General features: G+C 33.2%; 1 protein-coding gene across 1 annotated transcript; it reads left to right on the forward strand.

Annotated features, from left to right (window-relative positions):
* Positions 1-6,304: 6,304 nt before the first annotated feature.
* Positions 6,305-16,015, forward strand: LOC139520063 (uncharacterized). The gene is made up of 7 exons (XM_071312520.1): positions 6,305-6,329; positions 7,221-7,475; positions 11,380-11,478; positions 12,134-12,214; positions 12,745-12,786; positions 13,137-13,240; positions 15,836-16,015. Exons 1-7 carry the CDS (start codon positions 6,305-6,307, stop codon positions 16,013-16,015), a joined length of 786 nt encoding a protein of 261 aa, XP_071168621.1.
* Positions 16,016-19,556: the final 3,541 nt, after the last annotated feature.

Raw genomic sequence — 19,556 nt, forward strand, 5'->3', positions numbered from 1 at the left:
AGGCCGACCCCCCTAATTTTTTGACATATTTTTCAAATTTTGAGCTCTAGTTTCAGATTTTTTAACATAGCACCCTTCGATACCTAGCGCAAAAGAAGCGCCTGTTTCTCCTCTACAAGACCTATATAGTCATTCTGCGTGATACCCCTCATTATTTTTCTCTAGAAGTCCTAGAATAGGCCGACCCCCTTAATTTTTTGACATTTTTTTCAAATTTTGAGCTCTAGTTTCAGATTTTTGAACATAGCGCCCTTCGATACCTAGCGCAAAAGAAGCGCCTGTTTCTCCTCTACAAGACCTATATAGTCATTCCCCGTGACACCCCTCATTATTTTTCTCTAGAAGTCCTAGAATAGGCCGACCCCCTTAATTTTTTGACATTTTTTTCAAATTTTGAGCTCTAGTTTAAGATTTTTGAACATAGCGCCCTTCGATACCTAGCGCAAAAGAAGCGCCTGTTTCTCCTCTACAAGACCTATATAGTCATTCCCCGTGACACCCCTCATTATTTTTCTATAGAAGCCCTGGAATAGGCCGACCCCCCTAATTTTTTGACATATTTTTCAAATTTTGAGCTCTAGTTTCAGATTTTTTAACATAGCACCCTTCGATACCTAGCGCAAAAGAAGCGCCTGTTTCTCCTCTACAAGACCTATATAGTCATTCTGCGTGATACCCCTCATTATTTTTCTCTAGAAGTCCTAGAATAGGCCGACCCCCTTAATTTTTTGACATTTTTTTCAAATTTTGAGCTCTAGTTTCAGATTTTTGAACATAGCGCCCTTCGATACCTAGCGCAAAAGAAGCGCCTGTTTCTCCTCTACAAGACCTATATAGTCATTCCCCGTGACACCCCTCATTATTTTTCTCTAGAAGTCCTAGAATAGGCCGACCCCCTTAATTTTTTGACATTTTTTTCAAATTTTGAGCTCTAGTTTCAGATTTTTGAACATAGCGCCCTTCGATACCTAGCGCAAAAGAAGCGCCTGTTTCTCTTCTACAAGACCTATATAGTCGTTCTCTGTGACACTCCTCATTATTTTTCTCTAGAAGCCCTGGAATAGGCCGACCCCTCTAATTTTTTGACATTTTTTTCAAATTTTGAGCTCTAGTTTCAGATTTTTGAACATGGCGCCCTTCGATACCTAGCGCAAAAGAAGCGCCTGTTTCTCTTCTACAAGACCTATATAGTCATACCCCGTGACACCCCTCATTATTTTTCTCTAGAAGTCCTAGAATAGGCCGACCCCCCCCTAATTTTTTGACATTTGTTTCAAATTTTGAGCTCTAGTTTCAGATTTTTGAACATAGCGCCCTTCGATACCTAGCGCAAAAGAAGCGCCTGTTTCTCTTCTACAAGACCTATATAGTCATACCCCGTGACACCCCTCATTATTTTTCTCTAGAACTTCTGGAATAGGCCGATCCTACCCCCATTATTTGGACATTTTTTTTGAATTTTGAGCTCTAGTTTCAGATTTTTTAACATAGCGCCCTTCGATACCTAGTGCAAAAGAAGCGCCTGTTTCTCCTCTACAAGACCTATATAGTCATTCCCCGTGACACCCCTCATTATTTTTCTCTAGAAGTCCTAGAATAAGCCGACCCCCCTAATTTTTTGACATTTTTTTCAAATTTTGAGCTCTAGTTTAAGATTTTTGAACATAGCGCCCTTCGATACCTAGCGCAAAAGAAGCGCCTGTTTCTCTTCTACAAGACCTATATAGTCATACCCCGTGACACCCCTCATTATTTTTCTCTAGAACTTCTGGAATAGGCCGACCCTACCCCCATTTTTTGGACATTTTTTTTGAATTTTGAGCTCTAGTTTCAGATTTTTGAACATAGCGCCCTTCGATACCTAGTGCAAAAGAAGCGCCTGTTTCTCCTCTACAAGACCTATATAGTCATACCCCGTGACACCCCTGATTATTTTTCTCTAGAAGTCCTAGAATAGGCCGACCCCCCTAATTTTTTGACATTTTTTTCAAATTTTGAGCTCTAGTTTCAGATTTTTGAACACAGCTCCCTTCGATACCTAGCGTAAATGAAGCGCCTGTTTCTCCTCTACAAGACCTATATAGTCATACCCCGTGACACCCCTCATTATTTTTCTCTAGAAGCCCTGGAATAGGCCGACCCTCCTAATTTTTTGACATTTTTTTCAAATTTTGAGCTCTAGATTAAACGATGACATAAAAGGTGCTATATTTTACAGGGTAGGACTACTTTTACATACGTTCTAAATTGAAGAGGGTGTATAGGTGGCCCTACACCTACAAATAATCCGTTGATAGATGCATAGTTATTGTGGTACTGAATATTAGCCTAAAAAGTTATGCGACTTGTTAAATCAATAGATTGGATAAAAACCATTTCAAAATTGAGTTTAAATTGCTATATTTTAACTGATTTTCTGCCATTTTAAATATTTTTTTTATTTAACGGCCGTTGTTGTCTTATTCATTTTTTGGTTTCTCGATATATCGCCTTATTGTTCACTGGCTTATTGTTCGCTAGCTATTGTTCGCTAGCTTCTGCCTGGTACGATATTTATTACTTGTAAATTAAAATTATACATTGTTTCCTTCTTTTTTTATCGAGCTGGAAACTTTTTACCTATAGAGATATTTTACACTCGCGAATGAATATATTAATTGATTTGTTGGTTGCTTAACGTCCAGTGACAAATATTTCATGCATGTTCTGGACGATGAATGATCATACGAATCAGTTAACTTATGATATCATAGCAATAATAATTAAGAAAAGAAAAAAACAAAAGAGGTCATTACAACGTCTCCTTGAATAGAGAAGACCCATTGGTGGCATTCGGTTGTTGTCTGTTCTTTGGCCGGGTTGTTGTCTCTTTGACACACATTTCCTTCTTTATTTTATAAAAATATTTTTTGTTAAAGATTATACGCAGTTGTAGCCATAACTGATAAAGTTCTCCTGTGAACGTTTGGTCAGTTGTACGCTTTAACTAGTTTTAAGCGTTCTCCAGAAAACGTCTGGACAATTGTAACATATAACTAATGCTTACAGTTCTCCTCTATATCTTATTATAACAGTTTTCCCCACAATGTTTGGACAGTTATACCCGAGAATTTTGGACATTTGTAGCATAGAACTAATGCTTTCAGGTCTCCTGCGATCGATTGTATAGTTATACTCCTCTATAACTAATTATAACAGTTGTCCCCACAACGTTTGGACAGTTTTACACGAGAACTTTGGACATTTGTTACATATAACTAATGCCTTACAGTTCTCCTGCGAACGTGTGTATAGTTGTATTCCTCTATATCTTATTATAACAGTTTTCCCCACAATGTTTGGACAGTTGTACCCGAGAACTTTGGACATTTTTAGCATATACCTAATGCTTACAGGTCTCCTGCGATCGATTGTATAGTTATACTCCTCTGTAACTAATTATAACAGATGTCCCCACAACGTTTGGACAGTTTTACACGAGAACTTTGGACATTTGTTACATAGAACTATTGCTTACAGTTCTCCTGCGATCGGTTGTATAGTTATACTCCTCTATAACTAATTATAACAGTTTTCCCCACAATGTTTGGACAGTTGTACCCAAGAACAACTTTGGACATAATCATTTGTTACGTAGAACTAATGCTTACAGTTCTCCTGCGATCGATTGTATAGTTATACTCCTCTATAACTAATTATAACAGTTGTCCCAACAACGTTTGGACAGTTTTACACGAGAACTTTGGACATTTGTTACATAGAACTATTGCTTACAGTTCTCCTGCGATCGATTGTATAGTTATACTCCTCTATAACTAATTACAACAGTTGTTCCCACAACGTTTGGACAGTTGTACCCGAGAACAACTTTGGACATAATCATTTGTTACATAGAACTAATGCTTACAGTTCACCTGCGAATGTTTGTATACATGTAGATGTACTCCTCTATAACTACATGTAATTATAACAGTTGTCCCAACAACGTTTGGACAGTTTACCCGATAACTTTGGACATTTGTAACATATAACTTATTTATTTTTCTCCAAGAACAAATGGTTCACTTGACGAGTTCAAGTTACAATCCGAGTACTGTGTTATCAGGAAAAAGTCAAACAAAAATCTGAATCAAAATTATTAAGATCGGCATGCACGTAGCTACGTTTGCGTCAAAACGCCCGCGCGTACACTTGAATTTGACCAAAAAGGATATTTTCATGTAAATAAATTAAAAGAATTTAATAACAGTACATCAACCTTCTTAGTCTTTCTTCAATGACTTGTAATTGCGAACAAAAGAGACGAAACATTTTATCATATGATATATTTGTTCATTTTCTGTCAAAGTCTAAATATACCGTGAATTCTATACTCACTTTCCTTTTCTTTTTTAAAAGCAATTCGGTATGTGCTAAGATTTGTGGTTTTCATTTTTTGTCGAGCCATTGACATTTATGTCGCGAAAGCGAGACATTTCGATCCTAAATTTCGTCGGCGGTGCCAATATCATAACCATGTAGGCTCAGTAATAACAATAACGGTACCAATTTTCCTGCACCAGATGCGCATTTCGACAATACATGTCTCTTCAGTGAAGCTCATGGCCAAAATATTTGAAATCCAAAGCTTATATAAAAGATGAAGAGCTATAATCCAAAAGGTCTTAAAAGTAAAGCCAAATCCATGAAAAGAATCAGAGCTTTGCATAAGGGAGATACATTCCTTAATTTATAATAATTTCTAAAATTTTGTAACAGCAAATTTTAATAACACAAAAAAAATCCGTATTTTTCAGTATGCTGTTAAAGTTTTGATATCAATAACTTTAATTGTGAAACCTTCGTAAAATTTTACGGTAGCTGCTGAACAAAAACTATTGATGGTCAAAAAGAGTATCCCGAGTATAGTGACAAAATTATATATGATGAGTTTTCTCGTATTTTATGGATAAAAGGAATTTCTTTTTGCATTTACAGTCTGAGTTTAAAATTTGTTACATGTCAATTACTTTATTAAACATTCGTCGAATTTAATGAAACTTTTTTGAAGTTTTTTCATAGGTAATTTCAGAAGCAAACTTTTTTCATTCATTTTTCAGTGTTATACTGATAGTCGGACTTATTTTTACGCAATTAGTTAAGATCAGACGATCTGGAAGTTTTGTCACGTTTGTTTTGAGCGACATTCATGTGTCCTTTGTAGACGATACGATCGTCTGGCGCAAGAAAAAAATTTCAAAACTGGTATATATGATGAGTTAATTTACGTAATAATTGTATAAACCTTCATAGTTTGTCTTGAAACTTGTGCAGAAATTAATAATCCAGACCAAGACAAAATATCTAATGAAAATATTTGATTTGTTTAAATCCTGTAATGGACTGATAAATGGATAGTATGTTTGGATGTTTTACACTGTTTTTAGTTCCCTGGTTATTCCCAATAGGGTTCTACGTATGTTGAGCGGTTGTGGCCAGTGGTAGCAAACCTGTACCAAACACTGAAAATAGCACTGTCTTTTACCTAATATTGAGTTTTAATGTTTAATAAATATAGGAAGATGTGGTATGCGTGCCAATGAGACAACTCTCCTTCAAAAACATTTTTTTTTTTTTTTAAAGTAAACCATTATATTAGGGCAACCAAGACTGTCATGAAGGAGACACTACTTTAAATCAGGGCTGACCGTTCAAAGATTTTTGTTTAGCTAGACATTGCTTTTGATATCAAATCTCCATATTGGCCAACGTATTAAAAGTGCTTCCTGTATATACTATGCTCATTTTTGTATTTAGGGAGCTACCATTTGATTTTTAGGTGGGGGGGGGGGGGGGGCTGGCTAGGATAAAATTTTTAAAAAATAGGCAGGACAGGAGTTTTGAGTTAAAAAAAAAAGGCAGGATGAGACACTTGCAAAAAAAAAGTCAGGACGACAATTTAGGTAAAAAAAAGTCAGGATAAACTGGGTGATTACTTTTTGTTGTTCGATTGATACACCTCTATTTGTCTTTTTATTATATCATTTTATTCTGGTATCACCTAAGTTGGACAAAGGTATACAGAAAAACACATTAGTTTACATTACATTGCATATATGTACATTTGTTGAGGAAGCAACTTTTTATATTTTTGACTTTACAGAATTTTTCATTTGAGTGTACCTGTTTAAGAGTAATCAAGAAACACAGGTTGTACACACAACAATTATATATTTTTATGACAGTTTTGGCACATATTGTCTAGATCAAGGTCGTTTCAGAAAGATAACGGGAATAGTTTTATTGTTGGGAACTGTAAATAGAGATGTCTGTGGTTATAAGAAGATGTGGTATGAGTGACAACGAAACAATTCTTCATCCAAGTCACAATGTGTAAACGTTAACCATTATAGATCAAAATACGGCCTTCAACACGGAGTCATGGCTCACACCGAACAGCAAGCTATATGGGGCCCAAAATACTAGTTTAAAACCATTCAAACAGAAAAACCATCGGTGTAATCTATATAAAAACGAGAAACGAGAAACAGTTATGACCACATCAACAAAAGACAAGTACTTTTCATTATATTCCTGACTTAGGACAGGTGCAAAATTTGTCCGTCTTTTTTTTTGGGGGGGGGGGGGGGGGAGGTAAACAAAATGAGAAATGAAAATTAGTCAGTCGAACAATAACAGACAACACTACTAACAATAAAACATTAACATGACCGCAGGTTGCAAACATTTTTTCGTATTCGTTTCGATATTAAGAGTACGAGACTAAAGTAAGGCAAGGTAGATTTATATGCATGTTAATATATGACACAATTACTCCATAGTCAAAGTGATCTAACTAAATTGACCATTTAAAAGCCTTGTGATCAATCAATGAAAATCATGCTCTGTACGTAGAAAGTGTTGATTTAAAAACGCAGGCCAAGGAATATCATATCAACAGTTGAGAAAAAAATACTCTATACTTATATATCGGCTCCACAAGATGTTGCTACACAGATTAAGAATATTACCGAAAACTACAAAATTTACATAATCTTTTTTGTCTTTAAGAAAAGTTCTCAATTGTGTAAAAGTTAGATATGTCAAATATTTGAACGCATTTTCGACATGCATGTATACTTTTTATAAAATTACAAATATGATCATTAAATTTTATTTATCACAAAATGGGTTTGAAAATAGGTTTACATGCAATATAAAGAAATTATTATATTAAACAGGTGAAGCCTATTACATGAGGTGGGTATATAGTATGTTTGGTTTACCATTAATTGAATACAGTGGGAAACCTTACAGCGTAGATGAATGTATGGATAAATGCTTCAGCTTAATGAGAAATGGATACGCATGTTTAGGTTTTGAGTACAGTTTAGGCAATTCTACCTGTCGATTCCTCGAGGCAAATTTCCAAAACGATGCTACGAAATATTATATGACGCCATATTGGGACCATTATATGCTCGGAAGCACAACACGTAAGATAACTAGCAATTTACATATCCAATTAGTGTTTTAGCTTCTTAATATTTAATTGAAAATTCAATAAACTCAACATAGATATGAAGCTCCGTATAGAAAGTTCTAAAACAAACATTGAAATTAAAGATAGCCAATTAGGATATACCCTGATAATATCTGTTATTTGTATACCTTTTTCTTTGACCAGTCACAGAATAAAATGAGTATAAATCATAGTAATGTTGTCTGTTTCACTGAAAACATTACAACCTCGATATGTCTGTCTTGACTTATAGATATTGTCATATCTTAAATCTGCGGCAATATGCATGATCTTAATAATCGTACTAAACTTTCTCTACAATTTACATTTTCTATAACAAACTGTTGTCTGCACTTAGCATTAGATGGTTCTGTCGAAGTTAACTATTTGTTTCTTTTATTTTACATTTTCTATAACAAACTGTTGTCTGCATTTAGCATTAGATGGTTCTGTTAAATGTATTTGTGTATGTTTATATTATTTGTCACAAACTTATTGTTCAGAGTTTATATGACAATAAATATTTGAATTGAATTGAATCTAATCACTGAAGAGACATGTGTTGTCGAAATGCGCATCTGGTGCAAGAAAATTGGTACCGTTAATTTTATTACTACCACTTGGTCGATGCCTCTGCTGGTGGACTATTAGTCCCCGAGGGTATCACCAGCCCAGTAGCCAGTACTTCGGTACTGGCATGAAAATCCGGATTTTTTTGTTATTAAAATTTACTGTTACAAAATGATTGAAATTATCATAAGTTAAGGAATATATCTCCCTCATGCAAAGCTCTGATTCCTTCCACGGATTTGGCTTTACTTTTTGGATATTTTGAATTATAGCTCTTCCATCTTTTATATAATCTTTTATATAAGCTTTGGATTTCAAATATTTTGGTCACGAGCATCACTGAAGAGACATGTATTGTCGAAATGTGCATCAGGTGCAAGAAAATTGATACCGTTATTTTTATTCTGTCGAAAAAAGTAAAAACACAAAAATACTGAACTCCGAGGAAAATTCAAAAAGGAAAATCAAAAATCAAAAGGCAAAATCAAAAGTCCAAACACATCAAACGAATGGATAACAACTGTCATATTCCTGACTTGGTACAGGCATTTTCTAATGTAGAAAATGGTGGATTGAACCTTGTTTTATAGCTAGCTAAACCTCTCACTTGTATGACAGTCGCATCAAATTCCATTACATTGTCAACGATGCATGAACAAAACAAACATACTCAAAGAGTAAAAATGTCAAAAATAGGGGTACAACAGTCAATATTGTGTTATCATCTTAATATCACTACATAAACAACAAATGTAACAAAGTAGCACAAAAAGGCATACATCAAATTTAACATTCTCATTTTGCTTTTCTTATACGGCTGAATTTATCTATGTAAAGTCTACCCATAAATGAAAGAAGGTTTTCATTACTGGTGTAAAATTGCGCGTTTGAAATTCGCACAGGTAGACATAAAAATAATTTTGTCGTATGACGGCATACATAAATGCAGATTCACGTAAAGTAGATATAACAAAAAACAGACTTACAGTAAAAATAATAAATAAAATAATGGTGTGGTTCAAAGTATGACGGGACACATAAGTACAGTTTCACGTCAAATACGGCTGAATTTATCTATGTAAAGTCTACCCATAAATGATAGAAGGTTTTCATTACTGGTGTAAAATTGCGCGTTTGAAATTCGCACAGGTAGACATAAAAATAATTTTGTCGTATGACGGCATACATAAATGCAGACTCACGTAAAGTAGATATAACAAAAACCAGATTTAACAGTAAAAGTAATAATAATAAATAAAATAATGGTGTGGTTCAAAGTATGACGGGATACATAAGTACAGTTTCACGTCAAATGTATATCATAAAAAACAGACTAAACAGAAAAAGTAGTCTTATTGAATAAAATAGTTTAGTCATTCATAGTATGTCAAGATCCTTAAGTAAAAGTAATATCAATAAATGAAATAATTTTGCTGTTCAAAGTATGTTGTTTTACGTAACCACAGAGTCACTTCAAATGAATATCTAAAAAAGACATATAAAAGAATACTATAATACGTAATTAAGATGATAACAAACGTCAGTACGCAAAATCTATACTTCAAGACCATCTTGTATTATTTGTGAAGTTGATACGGAATATTTATCAACAAGTTCTGGGTATCTTCCGATGAACTTTTTTAGAAAAAGGACGAGACGTTCTTTGACATACCCCTGGTTCATCAATTTTCTGATCAGACACTGGTGACGTTTTACAAAGTCTGAATAGGAGCTGCAAGCTCTTGAATACCTAATAAGTTGGGAAATGTATATTCCATATGCAGGTGAAGTTGGTATATTACTACTAAGGTGGGGGAAATTGATAATTTCAAAATTAAAATCGTCTCGTTTGTCATAGATTCTGGTACTGAGATGACTGTGTATGTCAAATTCGAGGTATAAGTCTAAAAATGAGGCAGAGGAAGCCGTGTCTGTGGTCTCTTTAATTTCTAGTTCTGGTGGGTATATTAATGGAATCCAATCAGAAAAGTTCGGATTGTTAATGGAAAGAACATCATCAATATATCTGAAAGTGAAATTAAATAACCTAGCTTCTTTGATCTTCTTGTTTTTGACAAGTGTCTGAAGGAACTCCGATTCATATGAAAATAAGAAGAGGTCGGCAAGGAGAGGCGCACAGTTCGTTCCCATAGGAATGCCGACAATTTGTTGAAAAAGTCTACCTCCAAATTCATGTAAAGTCAATACTATTTGTTTCTTTTATTTTGGGTTCTGGCTACCGAAGTGACGGTGTTTTTATTCATAAAAAGAGATGAAAAATACCAAAGAGATATTCAAATACATTAGCCAAACAACGATCACAACAACAGTATACAAAAGATAGCATAGAAAAATCGAGGACTGAGCAAAGTCCATATACCACCCACCTTTTGTCCTGATCATTGAGCATATCAAAGATCTCCCAGCGTTTTCACAAAGAACACAAAATACATGGATGTTTGGACCTTTTCAAACGACTTTAAAAAACGTTAAAATCGATGCATTTATATTAATAAAGGCAACAGTAGTATACCGCTGTTCAAACTCATAAATCCATGGACAAAAAACAAAATCGGGGTAACAAACTAAAACTGAGGGAAACGAATAAATATAAGAGAAGAACAACGACACAACACTACAATGTAACTAACACACACAGAAACGGACCAAGCATCAGACAAAATCCCACGAGAATAACAAATATAACATCAAAACCAAATACATGAATTTGGGATAGACAAGTACCGTGACACGTCTTATCGCAATGTCAATTTACACTCAAAAATAAGAGAAAACAAACGACGCAACGTTAAATTGTAACACACACAGAAACGAACTATAATATAACAATGGCCATATTCCTGACTTGGTACAGGACATTTTTAAAGGAAAAAAAATGGTGGGTTGAACCTGGTTTTGTGGCATGCCAAACCTCGCACTTTAATGGCAATGTTAAATATAACATAGAAATGACAACATAATATTACAGGACTACAATACAAATAAATAGGAAACGTATTAGACAATTATGACCTCTTTAAAGTCGAAAACCTGTTGTTTAGTGGTTGTTGTTTGATTGTTAGTTTTAAGTCAGCCATTTTGAGGCCCTTTTAAGATTGCTGTTCGGTGGACTGGGCCCAGTATTGTAGACAGTAATTTGATAGTTGCTAACTTGTTTTATACATTGTGACTTGGATGGGGAGTTGTCTCATTGGCACTACATGTAATACCTCATCTTATTTATACATAATTATCATTACTGAAGATGTTCATGTACCTTAACACTCCTTTTAATGGCTCTCTTTCAGCAATTATAGGAGTTCCTGTTGTGTTATATGAAGATGAAGTTATCACAACATCAGTTGGCAGTAGTGAGGGTTTCAGTGATGAACGTGTACTAACCTTATGTAAATTTATAAACTCTAGACATCACTATGCAAGTTTACAGTCGCATGTTTTCATTGGTCGTGGTCCCGTTTACTTTCTTTTACACCTTTTTATTCGTGAAACAATTTTTTTAAAAAGAGAACAAAGTCTTAAAAAAAGAAAAAAACTCATTTCTGATGTCGTATTGTATCGGATTATTTTTTTAATCAACTCTTTCGTAAATTTTCTTTTTATGTTTTCTTATATTTGATAATACTCCAATGTTTTTACATGTTGGACCAGTATTACAATGCTTACAACTGAGTAAAGTTCTGATGATCGAAAACCTGATTTAATACTGAAGCGCCCAAACAGTTAGAATACTAAATTGAACACAAATTTGAAGAGCAGTAAAGGCACATGAATTAAAAACATAGTGCCATGACTGGCAAAATCAATCTATCTATGAATGTGGGTATATACCGTTCATTGTTAACGTTTCCTAATATCATTATGTAAAATGAAACGAAATTTTAGAAAATTAATGTATATTTATGTTGAATAGATTAACTAAAATATATATACACACTGCAGGAAGAAAAAAACCCAGAAGAAAAACAAAATCAGTTCCATTTTTTAAATTTAAAAAATAGAAGTTTTCTAGCAAAATCTCCGATGCATTCTAATATTTTTCAGCAATGCCAAGAAGTTCTTTTTTGCAAGTTGATGACTTGCGCACAACAGCAGGTGAAAGTGGTAAAATTTTGAACTTTACAGGTACCAACTCATGTAAGATTTTAAACCATAAGTGTGCAGCCTCTCGTGAGGTTATACATTCTAAATCGACACAGATTTACTCATCAGTTTTTTAATCTACTTTGGTGTTTTTGTAATTGAAACAGCAACAATCTAGAAACCTCAATATAAAAACAATAGTATTAAAAGCTTAAACACCAAGTATATACAAAATTGGCAAACTATTACTTATATTTCAATTCAATTCAACCTCGAAGTCGTCGGCAGCTGTGGAGCAACTATTTAATTTCAAGAGGTGCATCCATTTGAATCATTTTTTTTTTCTTCAGGAAAACACTATAACCCCTCTCCTTTTTTTGAAGTTAAATATTCGCTCCCTTATTTGAATAAGCGAATGCCCTATTCTATACATTCGTACTTTATTATGGCAACTTTTATTTGTAAATTGACTCTTTTCTGTTTGTTTTTTAAATGAACATATGGTTTAGCCTGTTTAAAATCGCATTTATTAACAATTCAAATGGATTTATTCATGTAATTACCTTTTTTAGCCAAACAAAGACACGGACCGGAAAATAATCCGTCAATTGAAGGTCGGTATATTACACATATTTAGATGCATGTTTGGAAACGACTTTGAACTACTTATCCCAGCATTTTGTTGCATCTTATTTAGCAGACTCTGTTTCAGTACTCACCGTTAAGAAACTCATATCTTGCTCATTCTTTAATATTCGATGTAGTTTTATTTTTTTGTACACAAATGAATATTGTTTGTCTTTCGTTAGTTTTTCTTGTCATATGCTATTGGCAGTCCTTCTCCTGTGTGTATATTTATAATCTTTAACAATGCTATTTGTTGACTTTGTTTAGAATTAGTAGAACTTAAGTAGTTATAATGCAGCATCAGACATATGAACATTTTTATCTTCCCTTTTCACAGGAATTACATTTTTGGGTATAGTTTTAGCAATAGGAGCAGTCACTAGTTTTGGTGGTATTTTCCTGATTATACATAGAATTTTGAAAACACCACATTCACATGATGTAAGTTACATTGTTAATTTTCTAGTGTCAAACATCTTCAGGAATTTCAGCCAAAACGATGCATTTTTAAGATATAAGGTACAGTACTATATAGTGAGGCATGCAAACTTTATCGTGAAGAAACAATAGACTCCTATGAGAAAGCATACAGAATGACATAAGATAATCGAGATTTTACCACGTAAATATTTGCCACTTTTTTGAAAGCATAACTTTTTAAATTCAATCTGAACTCAACTTTCTATATCATCTAATTATCGGAAGATATGGACAATAAAATAGCGTTAAAAATTAGGGATAAAAATGTATACACATAACCTCCCCTGTAAGAATTTCACAAGTTTTTAAAGCAATTATCTCAATAAATACTGAACATAAAATATCATGAATTTGCATTATTGTATATTTCTAATAACACAATTTATATATATATATAATTAGCATTTATACTGCACTCGTTCTATTTGAGCAGTCAAAATGCGTTGACCGTATATTTCTATGTCATATACAGTCACTGATACGGGGCGCCGAATGGGACTCATGTGGTTTTGTACAAAATTCAATTCTGTCATAACAAAATCATTTTTGTCTTACAAAACTATGTGCTACAGACTTGTTTTGTGAGAACTTCAATTTTGTGATGACAAAATTCATTTGTGTAGACAAAATTAATTTTTGTCATGACAAAATTCATTTTTGTAGACAAAATTCATATTTGTCATGACAAAAGTCAATTTTGTCTAAAAGGTATGCAAATATAAACATATTTGCATACAAAATTGACTTTTGTTACCTCATATGGAAATTAAATCACAAAAGTCAATTGTGTGAGGTAAGATTCAATTTTGTGAGACAAAATTAACTTTTGTGAGACAAAATTGACTTTTGTGAGACAAAATTGATTTTTGTGAGACAAAATTCAATTTTGTCAATTTTGTTGAGACAAAAGTCAATTTTGTTAATTTTGTTGAGACAAAAGTCAATTCTGTCAATTTTGTTGAGACAAAAGTCAATTTTGTTAATTTTGTTGAGACAAAAGTCAATTTTGTTAATTTTGTTGAGACAAAAGTCCATTTTGTTAATTTTGTTGAGACAAAAGTCAATTTTGTCAATTTTGTTGAGACAAAAGTCAATTTTGTGACGACAAAATTCATTTTTGTGACGACAAAATTCAATTTTGTAGCAACAAAATTGACTTTTATGAGACAAAATTGACTTTCGTGAGACAAAATTGACTTTCGTGAGACAAAATTGACTTTCGTGAGACAAAATTGACTTTCGTGAGACAAAAATCAATTTTGTTGAGACAAAATTGAATTTTGTCAATTTTGTTGAGACAAAAGTCAATTTTGTCAATTTTGTTGAGACAAAAATCAATTTTGTCTCACAAAAGTCAATTTTGTCAATTTTGTTGAGACAAAAGTCAATTTTGACAATTTTGTTGAGACAAAATTCAATTTTGTCAATTTTGTTGAGACAAAAGTCAATTTTGTCAATTTTGTTGAGACAAAAGTCAATTTTGTCAATTTTGTGTAACAAAAGTCGATTTTGTATGCAAATTAGTTCACAGAAAACAAACTAAACTAATTTGAATACAAAATTGACTTTTGTCGCCCAATTTTCAAATTAGGTAACAAAATTCAAGTCTGTGTAACAAAAATGAATTTTGTCATGACAAAAGTGACTTTTGTCCGCTGATAGATAATTTTGTATGACAAAATTTTAAATTTGTAGTATGATACAAATTTTGTTAAACTGAACTTATTTTTGTTGAACAAAAGTCACTTTTGTCCGTACAAAATTGAATTTTGAGTACAAAACCACAAGAGTCCCATTCGGCGCCCCGTACTGACATGATATCACTTTTCCTCATGAATATTTAGAAAGAAATTGCCGAAATCATAATTAATTATTCATACGACCTATTCAACCTGTTCTTGTATTTCAATGTAAACAACGATGCGTTGAACGACTCAAACTTATTTCTTTTGCAATTGTTATAAAACAAACATGTTTCACTTGTTGATATTTTTGTCTGCAAACTGTAAATCATTATGTTTTATGCTTATTGTTGATATTTTGGCCCATTCTGAAACAAATTCGTTCACCATCGACGTACATTTCATCGTGTTGTATATTTCTCCCGCCTGCATGATATGAGGACTTTTTATAAAAGGGGGAACATTCCCAATATTTAAACCAAATGATAGCATTAACACATTAAACAACAATTAAAAATGTTTTTATTAAATTGCAGTATAAAGACAATAATAGTGCATTGACTTGACATATCAACGATATAAGGATTCGGCACGAAAAAGGGAAAAAGCTCGGCAGAGCCTCGCATTTTCCCGTTTCTAAACCTCATCCTTATATCGTTGATATGTCAAGTCAATGCACTATTATTGTCTATATAATTTCTCGTACAATTATTATTGCGAAATACATTTTGATCAGTATCATTACCAGTATTGTTGTTGACCATATCAACTCGAACATAATAAGAGTGAAATGTCTTTTGTTTTCGTTCATTGGATATCCCATGGGGGAATACATTATTCTAATACAATTTTCTTCTTTTTTGCACATGAAAAGTGTTCTACTAAAGAAGATGCCATGTTCTACATGGAAGACTGCTTGTGTGTTGATGTAGTGAATCCTGAGGAATGGACCGACATGGACTATTCAAAAGCTCATAATGTACCACCAGAAAGCTTTATTGGAATAATAACTATTTTAGTAAATGAAAATACAAAACTTGATAAATTGAGATGATAAAGTTACACAAAGGAATGTTTGAAACAACAAAAAATATTATTGAATTCTTGTGATGATCGCATCTCTAGACAATAATAAAATTAAAAAAGAATTCAATACAAACGTATTAAAAACTGAGACAAGTTATTACACTATGTCTTTTATAGGTCTTCTCATAAGATGCTTCGAATCGAAAATAGACATTAAGAATTCCTAGTATCATTTGTTTGTTCATGTTAATGTGTGCAAATTTAAAAGAGTTAATGTATATTGTATTTATTTAATTTTGGTTCTTTAAGTTAAATCCTTATCAATCAATAATAGAAGCAAAAAAAAAAATATCATCTAACGTATATGTTAAAACAGAAGAGATTGATGTGACTATGTTTAATGTACAAGTTCTTGAATACGATGTTATTACAAAAGTCATCTTAAAACATGGGGATTCCTAACAGGGAAAGTGGTGATTTTACAAATTGATGACCGATAACAGAGTAGTCAATTTAACCCTTGGTTATCGATTGAAACTCAAACCGGGAGTACACGAGAACTTGAGAGTTCACGAAGCGCTGATACGGTCATACATGAAATGAACGTGTCAACAAGAACTACATAATAGTATTCGAATACTTTTGAATGATATACGAATTCATCGAATTATTGATAAATTATGTTTACAATATCAAAATCAATGTGCATATTAAATAAGATATATAAAAAAGAAGATGTGGTTTGATTGCTAATGAGACAACTCTCCACAAGAGACCAAAATGACACAGAAATTAACAACTATAGGTCACCGAACGGCCTTCAACAATGAGCAAATCCCATACCGCACAATCAGGTCACAAAAAGGCCCCGAAAGGACAATGTAAAACAATTCAAACGAGAAAACTAACGGCCTTATATAAATGAAAAAATGAACGAAATACAAATATGAAACACATAAACAAACGACAACCACTGAATTACAGGCTCCTGACTTGGGACCGCCACATACATACATAATGTGGAGGGGTTAAACATGTTAGCGGGATCCCAACCTTCCCATAACCTGGGATAGTGGTATAACAGTACAACATAAGAACGAACTATAAAAAATCAGTTGAAAAAGGTTTAACTCATCAGATGGACAAACATACAAGTGGACGTGGCCGGGTACTTGTACATCCCAACAACATCAAAGACACTAGGAACAGATCTGAGAGTACTCGCAGTTAGCTAACAGCTTTTTCAAAGCCACTAACAACTAATTAAAAAATCATGCACCTTAGAATAAATCATTAATCCGTACACATCCAACATCCAATGGATTTAGTATAAATACTTCATAAACATTCAGAGAAAAACATGACCTTGTGCTATGCCATATACAGGTATCGACAGAAAGTATTGCTTATTCATATAATGTTGGAACGAAATGTTCGTATAATCAGGAGCACCACACAATTCTTCACTTATCAAAAGGTAAGACTACCTGAGTTAATGGGTCAAATATATTACCGGACTATTAACGAAATCTTTATATCTCACTATGTGACTTTAAAGGCTATCCGTATATTAGAACTGTGACTCACAAATGTATTATTTGATTTCCCTGACGTTTAATTTGAGTCTGAAGGGGAATTCTGGTAATTAGTAAGCAACTCTATTTTACTGGTTACCTGTTTAACATATCAAGTCGACTTCGTTTTGATCTCATCAACTTTTAACGAAAGAAAACCTCTAGATGGTAATATTATTGAGTTTTTCTTCCAAAAAATTGTCCACGACAAATATGAAGCACTTTCTAATCCGAACGAAGTCATAGCTGGCCAAAAGACAAAACAAAAAAAAAAGAAAATACAACCAAGAACCAAGATATGAAAATGAACAACGAATTGTCGAAATCGAATCATCACTTAATGTATCAAAAAGTTCTAAAATCAGTATGAAAAGTACTTTATTAAGAAGAAACAAAATATTAGCGTAAACAGCAACGATAACGTAGGAAAAAAAGTTGAGAACATTAAAGATGGCTACAACGAAAAATCACCCGTAACTAAGTAGTCACCCGTAACTAAGTAAACTGAAACAATGAAAGTACAATGGAAAAGCTAAATGCAACATTGAGTCCTCACAGAGTTGCCGTATGGAAGCCAGTTACACATCTTATAAGAAATAACAATACAAGTACACAATGAAACGGACCCATTTACGACATTGTAACTTCACTTAATTTATTACCAAGATTACCACTAAGTTCATGATTGTTTTTAAAGTATGCATTTCATGCAGAAGCATAAACTGGGTAAATTGTTAAACTGTTTTTTGCTCTTTGGTCGGGTTGTTGTCTTTTTGACACATTCCCATTTCCATTCTCAATTTTAAATACTTTAAATGTATATTTTTTTTAAGATATAGTGAACAGATTGAATATGATCGTCTGAAAATGAAACCATTAAACCATAGTATAAATTTTATTTCTGATAACAAATGCAGTCTGACTATTGCCTACCCTCACTATGCACTTGCAAACGCAAACCGAGCTTATTGGAAAAACACGTGTGAATAAAACAATTTAAGGAAACATGCACCAAGCCAATATTAACATAATACTAGTAAGTAACGACAGTAGAAGCAACTGTTAGATGTATACGTTAATTAAGTATCATGTTATTAGAAACCCGACGGACACTATCATGTATGCTTAAAAGATGAGTCAAAGTCAATTCGCATAAGGCATACTTTGTTAATAGTGAACAAAAGGGTACAAACATGATACACAGAGAAACAAGTGATCAGTATGATGGAGTTTCTTATTGAAAACATATTTTTTAATTTGGAGGTGGACTTTTTCAAAAAATTATCGGCATTTCCATGGGAATAAGCAGTGCGCCTCTCCTTGCCAAACTCTTCTTACTTTCACATGAATCGGAGTTTCTTCAGACACTTGTAAGATCAAAGAAGCCAGATTATTTTATTTCACTTCTAGATATATTGATGATGTTCTTTCCATTAACGATCCGAACTTTTCTGATTGGATTCCATTAATGTATTCTCCAGAACTAGAAATTAAAGAAACACCAGACATTCCTCCGCTTCATTTTTATACTTATACATCGAATTTGACATACACAGTCATCTCAGTAACAAAATCTATGACAAACGAGACGAAAATTATCAATTTCCCCCACATTAGTAGCAATATACCAACCTCCTGCATATGGGATATACATTTCCAAACTTATTCGGTATTTCAAGAGCGTGTAGCTCCTACTCAGAGTTTGTGAGAAGCCACCAGTGTCTGAGCAGAAAGTTGATGAACCAGGGGTATGTGAATTATCGTCTCTCTCGTCCTTTTTCTTAAAAAAGTTCATCTGAAAGTACCAAGACCTTGTTGATAAATTTTCCGTATCAACTTCACAAATGATACAAAATGGTCTTGGCGTATAAATTCTGTGTACTGACATTGTTTGTCATCTTAGTAACGTGTTATATTCTTTTGTTTGTCTTTATTATTAATACTTTTACTGTTTGGTCTGTTTTTGTGATGTCAATTTGACGTGGCTCGGTACTT

Source organism: Mytilus edulis, chromosome 1, assembly GCF_963676685.1.
Source record: "Mytilus edulis chromosome 1, xbMytEdul2.2, whole genome shotgun sequence".
Classification (NCBI taxonomy): domain Eukaryota; kingdom Metazoa; phylum Mollusca; class Bivalvia; order Mytilida; family Mytilidae; genus Mytilus; species Mytilus edulis.